The following is a 16,684-nucleotide window of genomic DNA, read 5'->3' as shown; positions in this document are numbered from 1 at the left end:
TCAGAAAATACGTAACTGATAGAAAATTTTATAAGAATAAAAGCTTAATGTTCCGAGGAATGTTGTTAATGCTGTAAATGAAGAACAACTTTGAAATTTCAAATGAAACCCACCAATTTTAATTAGTATATAGCACTTAATTAGACTGAAATTTTAAAAAATTCTTGATCTATAAATTCCCACTGTCGTCCGTTTAACTATCTGTCCTTCCTTAATTAATCTCGAGAAAATGTTAGATAGATAAAAGCGAGACCAAATATGGAAAACTTACAGACAGGAAACTGATTAACAATAGACAAACTTTTTCTTTGGATAGGAACTCACGTGATCTCAATTCAAAAATTTTTCACAGAATAGATTTTTTTTAACACTTTCTGCTCTACGGACACAAAGAAGACCACTTTTAGTAATCCCATTATGGATTTTAGCTCCACATTCAGAGCATATATTTCAAATTAAATGAATTAAAAATATGATTAAAACTCGCAGCCCAGCATTGTTCAGATACCACAGTAAGTTTTGCTCGTTTTATTATTGAGCTTCAATTTTCAAATTACAGACCTATCTATACGTTCCCACTGTCGTCTTCCTGTCTAACCGACCATCTTTCGTTAATCTCGATAATGGAGTTAGATATTATTATTATTTATTATCACAATGTGCAGCCTGGCTCTGCATAAGCACCGCCAGAAACGTGGAGTTAGATACGTGAAAATCGAGACCGAATACAGAAATCTTAGGGAAGGGACACCCGATTCACTATATACGAACTTCCGGTATAATCCAAAGATCGCGCTATTTTAATTCAAATTTTTTATCTTACTATACACAACGATTGTGACCGGAGGGTCGGCACCTCTTTGATGCCGCGTCAGACTGACACCACAATGTCTCGTTCGACACGGAAGCCGCGACGGCAAATTAGTTTGTCGTTCGGAAGTAGGTCACGCTAGCGGTCGCGTGTATAGGTGATTGGATTCCGGATGGAGGGCTGCGAGATAGCGAGAGGGAAGTGACTCACTCGGATACCATAAACCTACGCACCGTAAGTAATCGATAAAGAGAGAGAGTTTACAATAAATCGCGCGTTGTCGTAAATACCTAAAGTTTGATGACATCCTCTAAAAGAACAAGTGAAGGTGATGGGTCGGACTGTCCGATACTTGATTTATCACTAAAGCAGTTCGGCACGTTAGGAACGTTCAAGATGCGGTGACGTACTCCCGTTGGGATCGAGGCTATTCCGTATTCGGAGGCACAGAGTTCTATATAGGTTGAGGAACAGGCGAAGACTGATCCATTAGGCCGTCAATTGTGGGTGGGTGGGTAACACATGGCTGGGTGGTCAACGGATCTTGGGAAAGCGTTGCTATCGCTGTCGAGAACATGAAAAATTTCTTAGGTAGTAAAAGATAATCATCAACGTTAGTCATCAAAACAGGTATGATAAAATCGGAAAAGATTTTCGTTAAAGTCCGGCTTTTCATTCCATATATCTAGTATAAAATTGATCCTTGCGATAAAATGAGATCAATAATATGTCACTGGATCGTCTCAGGTGTACAGTATTCAAGTGATCTCACATTCCCTCTGAAAAAATAGTCATTGTAGGGAAAGAGTAATCGCACTTTCAGATTCAGCGTCAAAAGTTATATTTATTTTTAAATTAAATGATTAAAACTGCAGCCTTGCATCGTGAATAAGAGTGTTCTCTTTTTTTAAGTGCAAAAGAAGATACCGAAATCATTCCTTCAGATTACAACCCTGACGTTCCACCGATGGTTGGCAGTGAGTTAAATCAAAAATTTCATGTCTAGATTTTAGAAATTTATTTTAATTATAAATAAATTAATGATAATTAAGTAACTTCACTATTAATTGTAAATTATAATTGAATTAATATGCTTAATAAATTTTTGACACTTAATATTATTATTGTAAATTCTATTTATATTAATCTAAACCGGTTTTAATATATTTAAGATAATTTCTTAAATAAAACATTTGAAATTTATTAATACATTTATGAAATTTAAAAACTTTTAAACAATTTTATTTTAAATCAAATTCTTTTCGAGTACATTCTCCAAAAGAATTACCCATGGTAACAGAGACATTACTTGTCTTTATAAGAATTTTAATACTAGAAATAAATTTATAACGTAACAAATCATATGTAATAAGATTTATTATCAATGCTATAAAATTATTTTATTTTATAAAAAAAAAACATAATTACTATTCAATATTAGAATATATACACGTATTTTTATCCCTCCGCCCTCCCCTCGCCTGAGACTTTTCCTACTTTATCCATGATAAGGGAAGGAAAACGACAAATCCGAGATGAACTACCCCCATAAAAATCCTGTCCAAATTCGATTCTAGATCCCTTCGAGCATAGACTTAAGTCTTCATCCTTAATGCTTTACATCAATTAGAATTAAAACATTTTCCTCCTACAGATTTACCCACATCTGTTTACGTTTCGTTACAAATACTGGGAATTGACAAAATAAACGAAGCAACTATGGTAAGTCAAATATTATTAAAATAAATGGTGATTATAAAGTCTCGTTCCATTTTTGCGAAAATGTAACAAAATTATATGTTTTAAGTCGTGTAAAACACGCCGATCTAAGAAGAGAGAATCGCTATGGTTTGCGCATGTTTGGGTAAATTAACATACACGAAAGTACCACCAAATCTTCCTTATCTATAGCTTTCGAGAGATGGTGACACACTACTTGCTGGATAGCATAGTCTCTTTCTTCCTCTTGCACGTTGCGGTTTCTACATTTTGCACCGTTTCGTCTGCTGTGGTAAGTTTCCCGGAACGTTGTGCATCATATACTTTACCTGAACCTCTGAATTTAGAAACCAACACTCTGATATTGACTCTGATGGCAGCACTGCTCTGAATTTCTGGGTGAAGTTTGTATTTCCGTGTACGTTAATCCACTGAAACATGTGCAAACAACAGCGATTCTGTCCAGTTGGAACGGTATGTTTCACATAACCAGCACACAAGTGATTTTTTTTTTTACCATTTTTTGATATAAATGGATGGAGACATTATAATCACTTTGTAAAATTATATAAAAATCGTTAATAAATGTTAAAGTTTTATATCATTTGGCTGCAAATTTGAAAAAACTGCAGACCTATAAATTCCCAATGTGAAATTTCATGCAAGTGGTTACTATAATTGTCCAATTTACGTACTACTTAGTTCTGCCAACTTAATCTCTACTTCATCCAACAAAATTGTTTCTTTTAATGAGAGAAAGCAAAAAACTTTAAACAACAAGAATTATTTATTTTTTTATTTTTATTTTTTTAAGCAAATATTATTTCATGTATTTGTTTGAGCGCTTTAGAAAATGCTACACGCAACTACATTTTGCTCAGGATTAAAACGTTTTAGTCGTGAGCAAAATATACAAGTGTACTTATAATAATTGATTATCATACAGGAATAAAATGTCAATTTTCTTTAATTAATCTCATGGCATAAATGTTGTGATTTTAATGTAATTTTATAAAAGTATAACCTATTCCAAAACATGTATTTCACACTTATTATATATTTTGTCAACGTGGACATTAATTATTAATGTGAAAATTCGAACCCGCCGGAACCAAGCCGTTAATAATAAAATATTTTATTGTTTGGTTCCCACGGAGAAAACATGAATCATGAGGAACAACATTCGAATAATGCAGGTTGGTGAAACCGAGAAACGTGACCGAGACGATAAAAGGGCGACGAGAGAGGAAAAGGGGTCGGCTACGTAGTGTCAATTAGACAAAGTGTGTGTGCCCGAAGTCCCGAGGAAACCCGACGGCGAACAGAGGAATACTTGACCTAGAGGAAGGACCGACCCGGATCACGAGGTATGACCCAAATTCATGTAAACTCTCCCTCCGCGGATCCGAACTTAGGCGACAGTAGCTCGCCCCTATTGTAACTTTCGCTTTAGTCTCAATAAACTGTTGTTGTTTTAATTCGTTGTTAATGTCAGTTATTCGAATATCGCCGCCGCTCTACCGTCGAACCCATCCACTTCCTACACTCGCATGACGCGTAACGCGTAACCCATCCGAACCGCCATCTTGACGAGGGCAGGTCTCACTGACCTGTGAGCCGAGAAAAAGAGAAACGAGACTCCGTCCACCTCCCGGCGCAGCCACATTAATAGGACAATTATACTGGTTTTAAGATTTTACGCAAGAATTGAGGAAAAAGTTCTGAAAGAAAACAGACTTTCTTTATTAAGCTACCTCTACACATACATCGATTCACATCTGTGTTTCGGGCTATCATGCCCCTCATCAGCAGGATTACAATTGTGATAATGATTAAGATATACAAGCATCAAATTCCCGATAACAATTGGTTTTTGTATTGAAATGTAAATTGTTTCATATTCCTATTTTAGAAATTAAAATTATTTTATGAGAACTAAAACCTTTTTGTAAAACTACTAAAATTATTTCTAAAGGAAACGTGTTACCTTTACAATACTCTATCCAACTCATAATACGTAAGGAAAGTCTGTTTTTTTTTAAGAACTTTTTCCTCAATTCTTGCGTAAAATTTTAAAATCAGTACAATTGTCCTATTAATAATTAATGTCCACGTTGACAAAATATATAATAAGAAACTAAAGGGCAGTAAGGCAATAATAATTATGTATTTCACACATTTCCATTTTTAACCGTGGATAAAATTACCTTGTTTTGTATTTTAATAATTTAACTTGCTGCAATTTTCAGATTGAAAACATATACATCCCATTGTTCGTCTGTCTGTCTTTCCTTAATTTCGAGAACGGAGTTAAAGAGATGTCGATTTTTATCAGGCGAATATGATGTACAGGAGGATGATACTACTAAAATCCACACCAGGTATAGAAAGTTTAGGAACCAGAAACCCAATTAACTCGGGACCGGAAGTCACATGATTGTTTAAATAAAAATGATGATTAGAAATTGAGGCCTGTCATTGTAACGATGTGACAATAACATAAATTCTACTTTTACAGTTTGAACTTTATGATATTCCTGATGTCAACACTCTATTAATTTATTACGACATGAAAAATAGTTTATTTTATAAATTGGTTTATATTCGTTAACAACGTCAACTGCAAAGACATTCACTGAATATATGCAGTTTTGAAGTATCAAGTTTAATTATGCTGTAATCAGGTTCTATTTTCAAATTAACTATTTAATTTCTCACTTTTATTTGGAAGTGATATCGAAAAATAAGACCAATATAGAAAGCATTTTCTTGTTTTCAATAGAAACAATATGCTTTGTTAGAAACAAGTACTGTATCTCTAACGATGGAAAATGTTGCTTAAACTAATTAATATATTTATTAATCAGACAAATTCAGCAATGTTAGTCGGCTTAAACGATTATTTATCTAACTACCTAAAATGGGTTTGTGGACTAATAAACAAAAATTGTTATGTCTTTGTAAGTCGACTGTCCACAGAGTTCAAATTACTTCTGAGTAATTCTTTCACACTGGAGAAAAGTCCTTTTAGAAGGACATAACACCTTTTTGTTTATTAGTCCACAAACCCCTTTTAGGTGGTTAGATAAATAATTAATATATTTATAACTTTTTCAGGATTTCCGTCTGATTTTGTTAATTGCTGCAGCGTGGAAGGATCCGAGATTAAATTTAAAGAACTTTGTTTCCGAATATCCGGTGATGTTTCCTAATAAATTAATGAAAAATCTCTGGAAACCAAACTTTGGATATCCTAATACCAAAATGATTGAAAAATTTTACGATTCTTCGAGAATTACTTCTGTAAAAGTTCTTCCGGACGAATCTCTGCTTGGTGGTCTCAGGTATTTAAAAAGTAGCGATTTATAGAAAGTGTGAATTACAGTATTGTACGGCATATAAGACGCATCCCCAGTTTAGACTTAACATATTTAGGAAAAATCATTTAGTATATTTAAGTTGTCCTTCGCCTTTGATATTCAACCACAATTTCTTACTCTCCCGGCTGTTATTTATACGTAACAAGGAAAAGTATTGGAATCGTGTCAAATTTGATCTTCCGAGTTGTTTGCAAATCTCCACGTTTGATACCTCCTGAAGCCAAAAACGTCAAAAGATTCCGTGGATATGTATGTGCGTGCAGTGGTGATATTCGAAATATTTAACAAGGGGTTCGCTAGCAGAAAATTTTTCCCTGACAATCACCGACAAACGAAATACGAAATGGAAGTTTTAAATAGAAATAAATACAATATCTTTTCTTGCAACCGTATATCTAACAATCAGTGGCGTACTTGGAACGTAACGAGCGATGGGTGATGGGCTGGTAACGATAATATTTTAGGGCTGTCGACCTTTTTTTTTTTTTTTTATTTAGGCAAGGGTAATCTTTACCACGAAATGGCGCTTCTCGAAATACACACGTGTCATCATCTCTCGAGATACATTATACTTTTTCTTTCGCTGTCCATACCGCGACACGTGTTCAACATCCATCTTGTATTATCTCGCGCGCGTGGCATTCTGAAATCTCTCTTATGACTGGATCTACTTTGAAGAACTCTCTTGAATCGATCGCGATTAAACCTCGATTGAAACGGTCGAGAGAGATCGCACCAAGACATACTCCTTGACCTTGCTCACAATCTAGATTGAAATGCTCGGTACGAACGGGGTATAAGACTCTAGTTTAGTAGTATTACAGAGTATAATACGCATATTTTAATATATTTAAAAAAAAAAAAACAAACCCACTGAGAAATGTTCCGTGTGTTTAACAAGGTTCGGGAAACTGAAAATTTTAACAACGGGTTCGGGCGAACCCGTTTGGAAAACTGAAAATTTTAACAACGTTTAGACCGAACCTGTGCGAACCCGCCGAATATCACCACTGTGTGCGTGTATGTTGACATTTGTTCTGCTCAATATCTCGGGATGGGGTTAAGATTAAAAAACAAAATTTGATATAATGGCTCGTAAATGAGGGGCATTGATACCCTTAAAGTTTGGTGGTTAAAGGTCAAGGGATGAGGAGATAGAATAAGGTCATATGTCATATCTCGAGAGAAGTACTTAATGAGGATTTTATTCGTTACTATCATTTGCAATTTTCTTATACAAAACTCATCTCTGCCATCAAAGTTAAGCGTTTTGCATTTTACAATAATTAAAAATATAGAAAATTTTTATAACAAAATATCATAATAGATGGCGCTACACAGAACTTATTTATTAAGGTTAATAATATGGAAATATTTTTTTTAATAAAATCTCTTAACAGCAGGGTAAATTGAATAATTTGTTACCAGATTTCTTATTCAAGAGTTGGCAGGATACAGGTTATTTGTAGGCTACCGAAGGCCATATGCGATATTCATTTAATCTATGGGAGAGGGAGACATAACCTACTGTATAACACGCATAAGCCTTTCATTCAGCCTTTTTTAGGGTAAAAGTGGCGTCATATATGCCGTAACATACAGTATTTAACAATTCCAATTATAAAATACGGCATTAAAACTGTAATATTTTCATTTTCAGAATGAATTTTTTAGTTGACTGTCCAATGAAATTGCATGATTATCCCATTGATATTCAGATTTGTCAGTTTTTACTTGGTATATGTAAGTCATTCATTATTACTTTCAAATAATTAAAAAATATTTACATATTTAAAATTAATTTCTCTTTTCCGACTGTTATGTATGTGTTAGGCTCAAAGACCGAAATTGCTCATTCAGCGAGAAAAACGACCACAACGCGTTGTGGCTAATTTAAAACGATCACAAAGCGAAATTCGTGTCGTGGATTTCATGATATTTGACTACTACGCGTTGTGGTGATTAAGAAAAGCCATAACGCGTTCTTAACGTTAGCTGATGCAACCATGATAGAGGATCATACGATGCACAGTGGTTTGTAACTTTAAAATATGGATGCTATCATCGAAGCATTTTTATTTACAATTTTTAATGTCGAACAATATTAGTTCTATAAGTTTTCCTAGAAATTTAATTTTCATACTTTAAAAAAATTTCAAAGAAATAAAATGTATGGAGAAAAATACACGAGATACATTATCTGATTATCACTATTGATAATTACATACTGAGCAATTTCTCACTAGAGCTACGTAGGCATTACGCCTAATTTAATCCAGCAATATTTATAATCATTGGGCGAAATGTATAGTAACATATATATATAAATATAAAAGTTAGTTTTTAAATAAAATCTCAATCAGCCAGGAAAGTTTGCTGAATTTTTTAAATAGCAAACAGTTTTGCATATAACCTAATTAGTTTATCAAATTTTGTAACTCAGAAAATACTTCTTAATCACTTTCGTAAACTTTCACCATAAACATAATGATTTTTTCTATATTTTTATATAAATTTTTATTTATATTTTAGCAGAACATTCAGATAAAGGAGTCATGCCAAAATGGATGGGAGAAGAAAATAGCCCTTACAAATATCTTGGTAAAAGCATACAAATTAGAAGTATGAATTTATTATCATACGAAATGGATGAAATTAAAGCTAAGAAAGAGACTCAAAAATGGGTGAGCGGTACGTGTTTCTTTCATATCCTTCTTTAAACAAACTAATCCTGTAACATAGCTTTGCTATTTGCTAATAATTGTTAATCAATGTCTGACAAGAATCAAAAATGTTCCATTACTATCATGAATCCGTTTACAATTATTTCAGGTAACTTCACTATATTAATTGCCGAATTTAAATTTAAACGACGTTTGACCGGTAACCTGATAAATGTCTACATCCCTAGTACATTAATCGTCATGCTGTCGTGGCTCTCATTTTGGATCGATGTTCACGCAACACCCGCACGCGTTACTTTGGGTGTTACTTCAATCCTGACTTTAGTCACTCATTTGGTGGAGTCCAAAAGCTTTGCGCCTCCAGTGGATTATTTGAAAGCTCTGGATATTTGGTTTATATTCTGCATCGTTCTGATATTTTTATCTTTACTGGAATATGCTCCAGCTTACCAATCCGCCATCAAAATGAAAGAGGTACTGTACGTTCAAATCATTTTATTAACTGTAATAAATGATATTAAAAAAGGTTTAATACTCAGACATAAAACAATCTGTTATGTGTTTAAAGTAGCGTAATAAGATAATATTAGTTGTGCCTATTAAAATATTTGCTGTCAAAAATTATTGTAATTCATAAATAAAAAGGGAAAATTAAAAAATAATAATAATTTTATTTATATAAAATTTACGAATATAATACTTACAAATGTTTCTGGTATGCAGCATTAGTACTTTAACGAATTCGAATTACAGGATGGAAAAGAATGTAACTTAACACCCCTGCTACAGAATTTAGGATTTACCCAAAGAATGTACAGTACAGTAATACTCCGACTTACGCTACCCCGACTTACGCGAACCCGGAGTTACGCGATTTTCAAATCTCGTCGATTCGTCTTTTGTTTGAGCGCCACGAAACTTTTGATTACTCACTCCCCCCATACTATTGTTCAGCTTACATGTTCGGACGTGTCGCGCGGAATCGACGCATAGCTACAATTTATTTTGTGTTATTTATTTCTGTGTTTGTTATATCTACGGAGACTGGAAAGACTCTACTATGTCATCTAAACGAAGTAGAACTGATTCTTCTGCATCAAACAAGAAAAGAAAAACTTTATCTTTGGAATGTGAAGTTAACATTATTAAAGATTTCGATACAAAAATGAAAATTTGTGAATTGGCAAAGAAGTTTGATCTACCGGAATCGACGGTCAGAACAATTATAAAAGGTAAAGAAAAAATTCTCGAAGCTATGAAAACTTGACAGGCCTCAGTTCAATTGAAAAGGGGTTACAAATTTTAGAAAATAGACTCCAACGAAGAGCGCATTTCTTCTACAAAACGAGAAATAAAAGAATTATTAGCATGCTACAAGGAAATTTTGCGGGAGAAAAAAAAATCTTTGAGCCGTCAGACGAATTTGTTAGATTTTCTGAAGCCTTCTACATCAAAATAACTTCAGTTTACGATTTTAATAATATAATTTGTTATACATATGTACTATCTAAGATTTTATTAAACATTTTTTTCTAAATTATTGTTTTCTTTAGTCTCTGGCCCCAATTAAAAATAATTTGTATGTATTTATATGCGAAATTATACCCCCCGACTTACGCGGTTATCGCTCGGTCCCACCTATCGCGTAAGTTCGGGATATTACTGTACTGTACATTGAGCCAGTGTCGTCTTTAGAACGTAAGGGGCCCTGGACCAGAAGAATGTTGGGGGCCCCCGTGAAGAAACAGAATCAATACTAAATTACAGACCTAGGGGTCGCTGGTGTAGCTAGCACGGGCGAGACCGGTTACGGATATCGTGCTATCACTCTTCTAACATATCCCAGAAAATCTGTTGACCTTTTTTATTTTGTTTTATCTTTTTAGCCAGTGAGATTTTTCATCCTGTACTCAACACTTCACACTACGTGTTGGAGGAATAATTTCAATCGTATTATTAATGGTTTCTTCATTTCAAGTAACCTATTTGTTTTTTTTGTAACTTTATTACTTTCGGATTCAGGGGCCCCTGCGACCTCGGGCCCCGTAGGCCCTCCCCTAAAGACGGCACTGCATTGAGCACATCATGTACACTCAAACCTGTTTTTGTGCGGTCATTTTTTGTGCGATTTTTTATATGTGCAATGTGTTTTGTGCAATTATTTTTGTGCAATATACCAATTTGATTGAAATTCATATACCGCACACAAAAAATCACACAAAAACAAATCGCACAAATAAAAAATCGCACAAAAAAAGACCGCACAAAAACAGGTTTGAGTGTAACGTGCATAACTCTCTAACCGTTCGAGATAGGTCAATACAACATTTCAGCAATAAATTCCTTGTGAAATTCTGACACTAAATGATGCGTCAAATAACCCCCTAACCATTTCCAGTTTCGATGTCGCATTCAATTTGGCCACCATCGAGATGGCAGTTGTGCGTGTAACACGCATAAATCTGTTTCCCCCTTGATCTAATGTGTTCCTGACATGAAAGAATTAATTTTGAGTACATTCTATACTCTGTAACATGGGTGTTAAATGACTTTTCTTTTCCAGCCTGTAGATTTTGCGTTAGGTATTGTGGATTAACAAAGTAATGAAATCTGTGGATTATAGGTATAACGCACTAATCTAATGGTTCGAGTTTGACATACGCATTGGCAGCCATAATATAATGCGCTATAAATTCCTTCGCGATATTTAGGCAACGATAGTTATATACAGGTTTATAATTCATAGATTATCAGTACAATTGACATGGCGAAACGGCTTAACAACACATTTCACCAGTTGTTAACTTTGGCATTAAACGAAAGAACAGTTATCTGATGAATGATATTAATGATACATTAGTACAGACATTTTATGGCAGTTTCATCATTTATTTGAAGACCAGTCGAAAGGCCGATTCAGGCATCGGAGCATACTAAATTACAAAATAATAATAATAATAATAATAATAATATTCTGAATATTATACTGTAAAAGTATAAAATAATTTATATTGTTAATTTAAATAATAGTTAGGGGCGCCCTTAGTGGTCGTTTTTGGCATACCGTGACAGAAACCGCCCATTTTTTCAGTTTTATATACTAGATTTAGAGAAGTATGACGTACATTTCCGAAAGTATTTCCTGTTAAATAAAAGGGTAATCCTTCACTTCATCTATCAGGACATTGATAATGGGTATGAAAAACATCAGATAGAAAAACTGCATTCTTAAAAACACGTGGACCGACATAGCCCCTGTTTCTGGCAGAAATGTAACAGTACAATTACCGTATTAGCCCGAATATAACGCGACCCCGATTTTAACGCGACTCCAAAATTTTCATAAAGATATTTAGAAAAAAAAAATAATACTCATAAAAGAATTCAAAGAAAGTAAAATTCAATCAGATAAGCATTTATTTAGGTATTTATAGCTAATAACACAGGTTACATTCATGTCAATGATCGAGTTAAGCCTAACACACGACTATATCACATAAAAAATTAAAAATAAAATTCATGTGTAAAAATGTAAAGAAAATATCTGTTAAATCTTAAACACAACATTTTTCTGAGTAAAACAAAATAAAAACTTAGTCAATTGGTCGATTTACAACTCAGAAAAAAGCATTTGAAAATAGGGTTATAAAACAATTAGCGTTTATTGACTTTCGTGTTAGGGGGTAAAGCGGGTCTATTGACAAATTTTCTCGCAGCAGTACGAAATTTCTACTGACTTAACTTGAATAAGTCATATTTCTTCCCCATTTACAAACAAACCCGATGGCAATCGGTGAAACATGAGATAAATTACAGCGAGTTGAAATTTGATATGTTTATTTTTTGCGTTTTACGTATCAAATTACATTAATTTCGACACAAATAAAGCATTTTGTCAATATAGAAATATTTTACATTGTTTAAAAGTAGAGAAAATAAAGAAAAGAAAGTTGTAATAATAATTATTCGAGCAAAGCCAAAAATTTCACAATTTTAAGATAAAAAATGGCGTCTGTGAGAGCCCAAAAGGCGGTCGAAAAATCACGTGACTAATGAAGTTCGAACAAGCGGAGACATAGCCTTACTATAGTAGCGCTATGCAAACAAAAGCGCAGGTCTACTAACTAGATCACATGGTTGTTTTGAAGTGATCGGTCGAGCCAGGTCTGACGTTCAGTCGCGTTTCAATCTCTGTAGGAAAATGTCCTTGTTTATATTACATTCCATTACTTAAACCCCGAATTTAGCGCGAGTCGATTTTTTAACTGAAAATAAATGGTCGAAAAATATCGCGTTATATTCGGGCTAATACGGTAGTAGAGAGATAACATTAATGTGTGTGCGAGCACACGCAAGGACACGATTCATGTCATACGTGATCCACCTTTATCTCCCCAACTCCTTCAATTCTGTATTGTAAACTTTAATTGCATCAATAATTCTTATACACACTTAAACGAAAGACTTTGGCCGTACACAAAGTGTTTAACCGGCGGAAAAGTGGAGAGGAAAAAAATGGGGAGGAAGGAGAAAGAGCAGATAGACAGTAGAGAAAAATAGCATCCTTCTGAACGGCGTACGTATGATTTCTGCTCCCTCTACGTTTAATATTGGCGTGCAGTTTTAGGCTATAAGGCCGTAAACCCCCGAAAGGTCTAAAAGTAAACCTGAGTGTAGCGAACACCAATAATTTAATGTCTCCGCAATAAGCTAAGAGTAGTTATTAGTGCCAGGTGGCTGTTAGTAAAGGTACTTTATAACTACTTAAAACTTAATTGAAACTGAACGCGAGCACGAATCTTATGTGTAACTAAATGCTAAACAAACAGCGCGAAAGAAACAACCGAAGACAAAAACAAAACAGACGAGACGGAAGGACCGACAAAAGACAAGCGAGCAAGACCCCAATTTCTTTTTAATTCTTATACACAGAGTTAACACGCCAAATTTTGTTTCATAATCTTTACTCCATCATGAGATATTAAACGAAATAGACACTTGCACGTGTGCACGAAAGCACAGCTACAAGGAAGCTCGCACACAGATATCCTAGAAATATTTCCCTTGCTTTTCTTACTTTTTTTGGCTTCAGTGCGTCTGAAATCATCGATATTTTAAAAGATAGTGAAGATCTAGTGAAGTTCTTCCCCAAACTCCGTCTTGTTGAGTTGGGTTCCGAGTGTATCACGATCCGATAGTTGATTCAAATTCGATGGAAAGTACACCTCCATACTCAATTCAGAGAATATTTACAATTTATTTACAAAACAAAATACGTAGAATGTACAAGTTCGACAATATATACAGGACAACAAAGCTTTAGTGGTGTCTCACGTATTCGAATAGCTTCCCGGAACTATTAAACTCTGGAGAGGCCTCAGTCAGCTTGCGGAGTTGGCTCAACTGCACGGTCAGTCCAGTCTCCGCACTAACCCGTCCCTGAAATGTTTACCAGAGAACACTCTACGCTCAGGGGATTTCCAAGTGCCTGTAGCTACTGTGTACCAGTCTCTTGCCCTTCTCCAATACTTCTCCTGTTCGCTCCGCTAATTAAGGGTTTTTTGGACGGAAAACTTCCGACCAATCACAAACCGTTTTTTCGTGAACAGCTTACACTTATGTCCGCTGTTATCCGACGAGAGTGGAGCTTACATTAACGTCCGCCACTTGTTTACGTTTAGTAGATTCTTTTTATAATGGCAAGCGGCCTATCGTCTGACCATAGGTGGGTCCAATTGACAAAGTCGGCACTTCCTTTGTTTCCCTCTGTTTACAAGTCAACACCTTACAAGTGATATATTACCTGACCGCAGGAGGGTCCAATTGATACGGTCGCGCTTCTTTTGTTCCCTCTCTACTAAAGGGCCAATACTTTACAGACACGGTGAATTAAATTACACAAAATTACAATACAGTAGAGCATCGATTATCCGACCCTCGATCAACCGTCACATCGGTTAACCGACCCGCGTTCTAGTCGGCGAATTCAAATGTCGGCTAGTGATGTGGTGCTACAATATTTAGCTATGTCTTGGCTACTTTAATATTATTTTTGTTAAATTTTTACGTGTTTTAGCTGGTAACACTGGCTTGACCATGAAAGGGAGGTCAGTATTTATTTGGTGCAAAATAAAGAAATAATTTTCAACGATACAATAACGACGATTATTATTTTTTTTAAAAATTGTTAGGCATCAAAATTGTTAATCATCGATGATAATTCAACGCGAAGTAGGTTAATAGCGATATACTAATATACTAATTACATGGGATATACTAATATACTAATATATTACACTAATAATGTATTTTTTTCATACTTTTCGGTTATCCGTTTTTTCAGTAATCCGACCAACTCCAGTCCCCAATTGAGTCGGATAATCGATGCTCTACTGCAGAGCCGTAACTAGGCAGGTGCAACAGGTGCACCCACACAGGGCCCACTTGGAAGGGGGGCCCAAACTGCTGTTCACAATTATATTTTTAAATTTTAAATTTTTTCGCCTTTCTACAGCGCAATTCGGCGATTACATTTTGCCTTACTTAGACCCTAGATGTCTGCTCACCAGTGTTCCCAACCGTGGCGACTTTTAGAGGGACGTAGTGACGTTGCGGCAACCGCAGACAAATCATCCAAAAGTAGCAACTTTTAAAATTTTTTTTATTTATTTTTTGAGAAATTTAAATTTATGTTTAGTTTTCAAATTTACAAATTTTTCTCTATAGCGCTCTCTGGCAACGACTAATATTATTACGATATACAAAACCGTATTTTTAGATTTTTCTACAGTGTGCAGAGCTAGAAATCTGTAAAGGTAACATTTTGTAACAAAAGTAAATCTGCCCGGGGATTTTTTTAATTGCTAAATTGATGTAATTAATGAATTTGCTGAAATGAAAGCCAGAAAAGTTCAATTAAAATAAATCTTATTATTTTCCCAAACCAAATAAATTAAGGGGCCTAAATTCGAATTCTTGCACAGGGCACAGGAATGGCTAGTAACGGCTCTGCTCTACTGTACTTTCTCCTATTATTTTACAGTATAACAGCGTAAAAAATAAAACTACCTGATGAAATATCCTGACGTTCTATAAAGATTGATTTAAGTTCTTGCTAACGTGCAGGAAAATGACCAGTTTGACGTCATATCTATGCTACGAAAGCATCGAGAAATTTGCTGCACGCTAGAAGTTACACACAAGAATTTAAGTCCATCTTAACGTTCAAGAAATTCAATTACGATACAGAAAGGGAGCCGCAGCAACCCAAAAATTTATAGAATACGACACAGTATGTCTCCGTCTCTTCAGCTTTTCATATCTGGACTCGACTTTCCTCTAATTCCATTCTTGAGATTAACGAAGGGCAGACACACGGAAACCAGAGGAAATTTATAGGTTTTCAATTTTTTAATTGAAGTCCAATAAGTAAAGTTCTTTATCCTAATAAAATCCATAATAATAGTATGTGCTTCAAGTACGTTTTATCCCTCTTCACTATGCAAAAATTTGTTATATTTGAACATTCTAAAACTTCTGTATTTGTAAATTTGTAACATACTCTATGACATAATTGTATCGATAGTTTTTGCTGTATACATTATATTAAAAAATTTAAAATAAAAATTTGTATATCTAATCTAAATTCTTATTTACTTTTTAGAAAAAAGAAATTCAAGTTCATTCAAAAGATTCCCATCCGAAGAAAAAGAAATCGGGAATGATTCGAAGATTGTTCTCGCTTATAAAGGATATAAAGAACACTCTGATTGACTCAGAACACATAAATCCTTACGATAGGGTGTCCAGATATATATTTCCCTTTGTATTTATGAATTTTGCAAGCATATATTGGACATATTATCTGAGTCACAGACAAGCGGATTGAGATATGACAATTAAAGAGTATGGAAGTTATGCCTTAATACTGTCAAAATTTTTAAGTGTTCAGCTTTGTTATTTAATTCCTTATTAATCTTCTAAAGAGGTTGACAATGTTTGAATAAAATTTAAAAAGCTATAAATCCTTTATCCACCGAAAACATTTTCAACATTTAAACGGATTACATACTTGAAGACAATAACAAATA

The 16,684-nt window shown here is 34.4% G+C and overlaps 1 protein-coding gene across 1 annotated transcript; it reads left to right on the top strand.

Moving 5' to 3' along the window:
* Positions 1-657: 657 nt before the first annotated feature.
* On the top strand, positions 658-16,482 carry LOC136975236 (glycine receptor subunit alpha-4-like). Its single transcript, XM_067270264.1, has 8 exons — positions 658-776; positions 1,724-1,788; positions 2,466-2,533; positions 5,648-5,874; positions 7,571-7,653; positions 8,443-8,601; positions 8,743-9,068; positions 16,258-16,482. Exons 1-8 carry the CDS (start codon positions 658-660, stop codon positions 16,480-16,482), a joined length of 1,272 nt encoding a protein of 423 aa, XP_067126365.1.
* Positions 16,483-16,684: the final 202 nt, after the last annotated feature.

The sequence above is a fragment of the Centruroides vittatus genome, unplaced genomic scaffold (genome assembly GCF_030686945.1).
Source record: "Centruroides vittatus isolate TY-2023 unplaced genomic scaffold, ASM3068694v2 contig_367, whole genome shotgun sequence".
NCBI lineage: Eukaryota > Metazoa > Arthropoda > Arachnida > Scorpiones > Buthidae > Centruroides > Centruroides vittatus.
The sequence above is the reverse complement of the archived record's forward strand: the minus strand, read 5'-3'. Positions and strand labels throughout refer to the sequence as shown.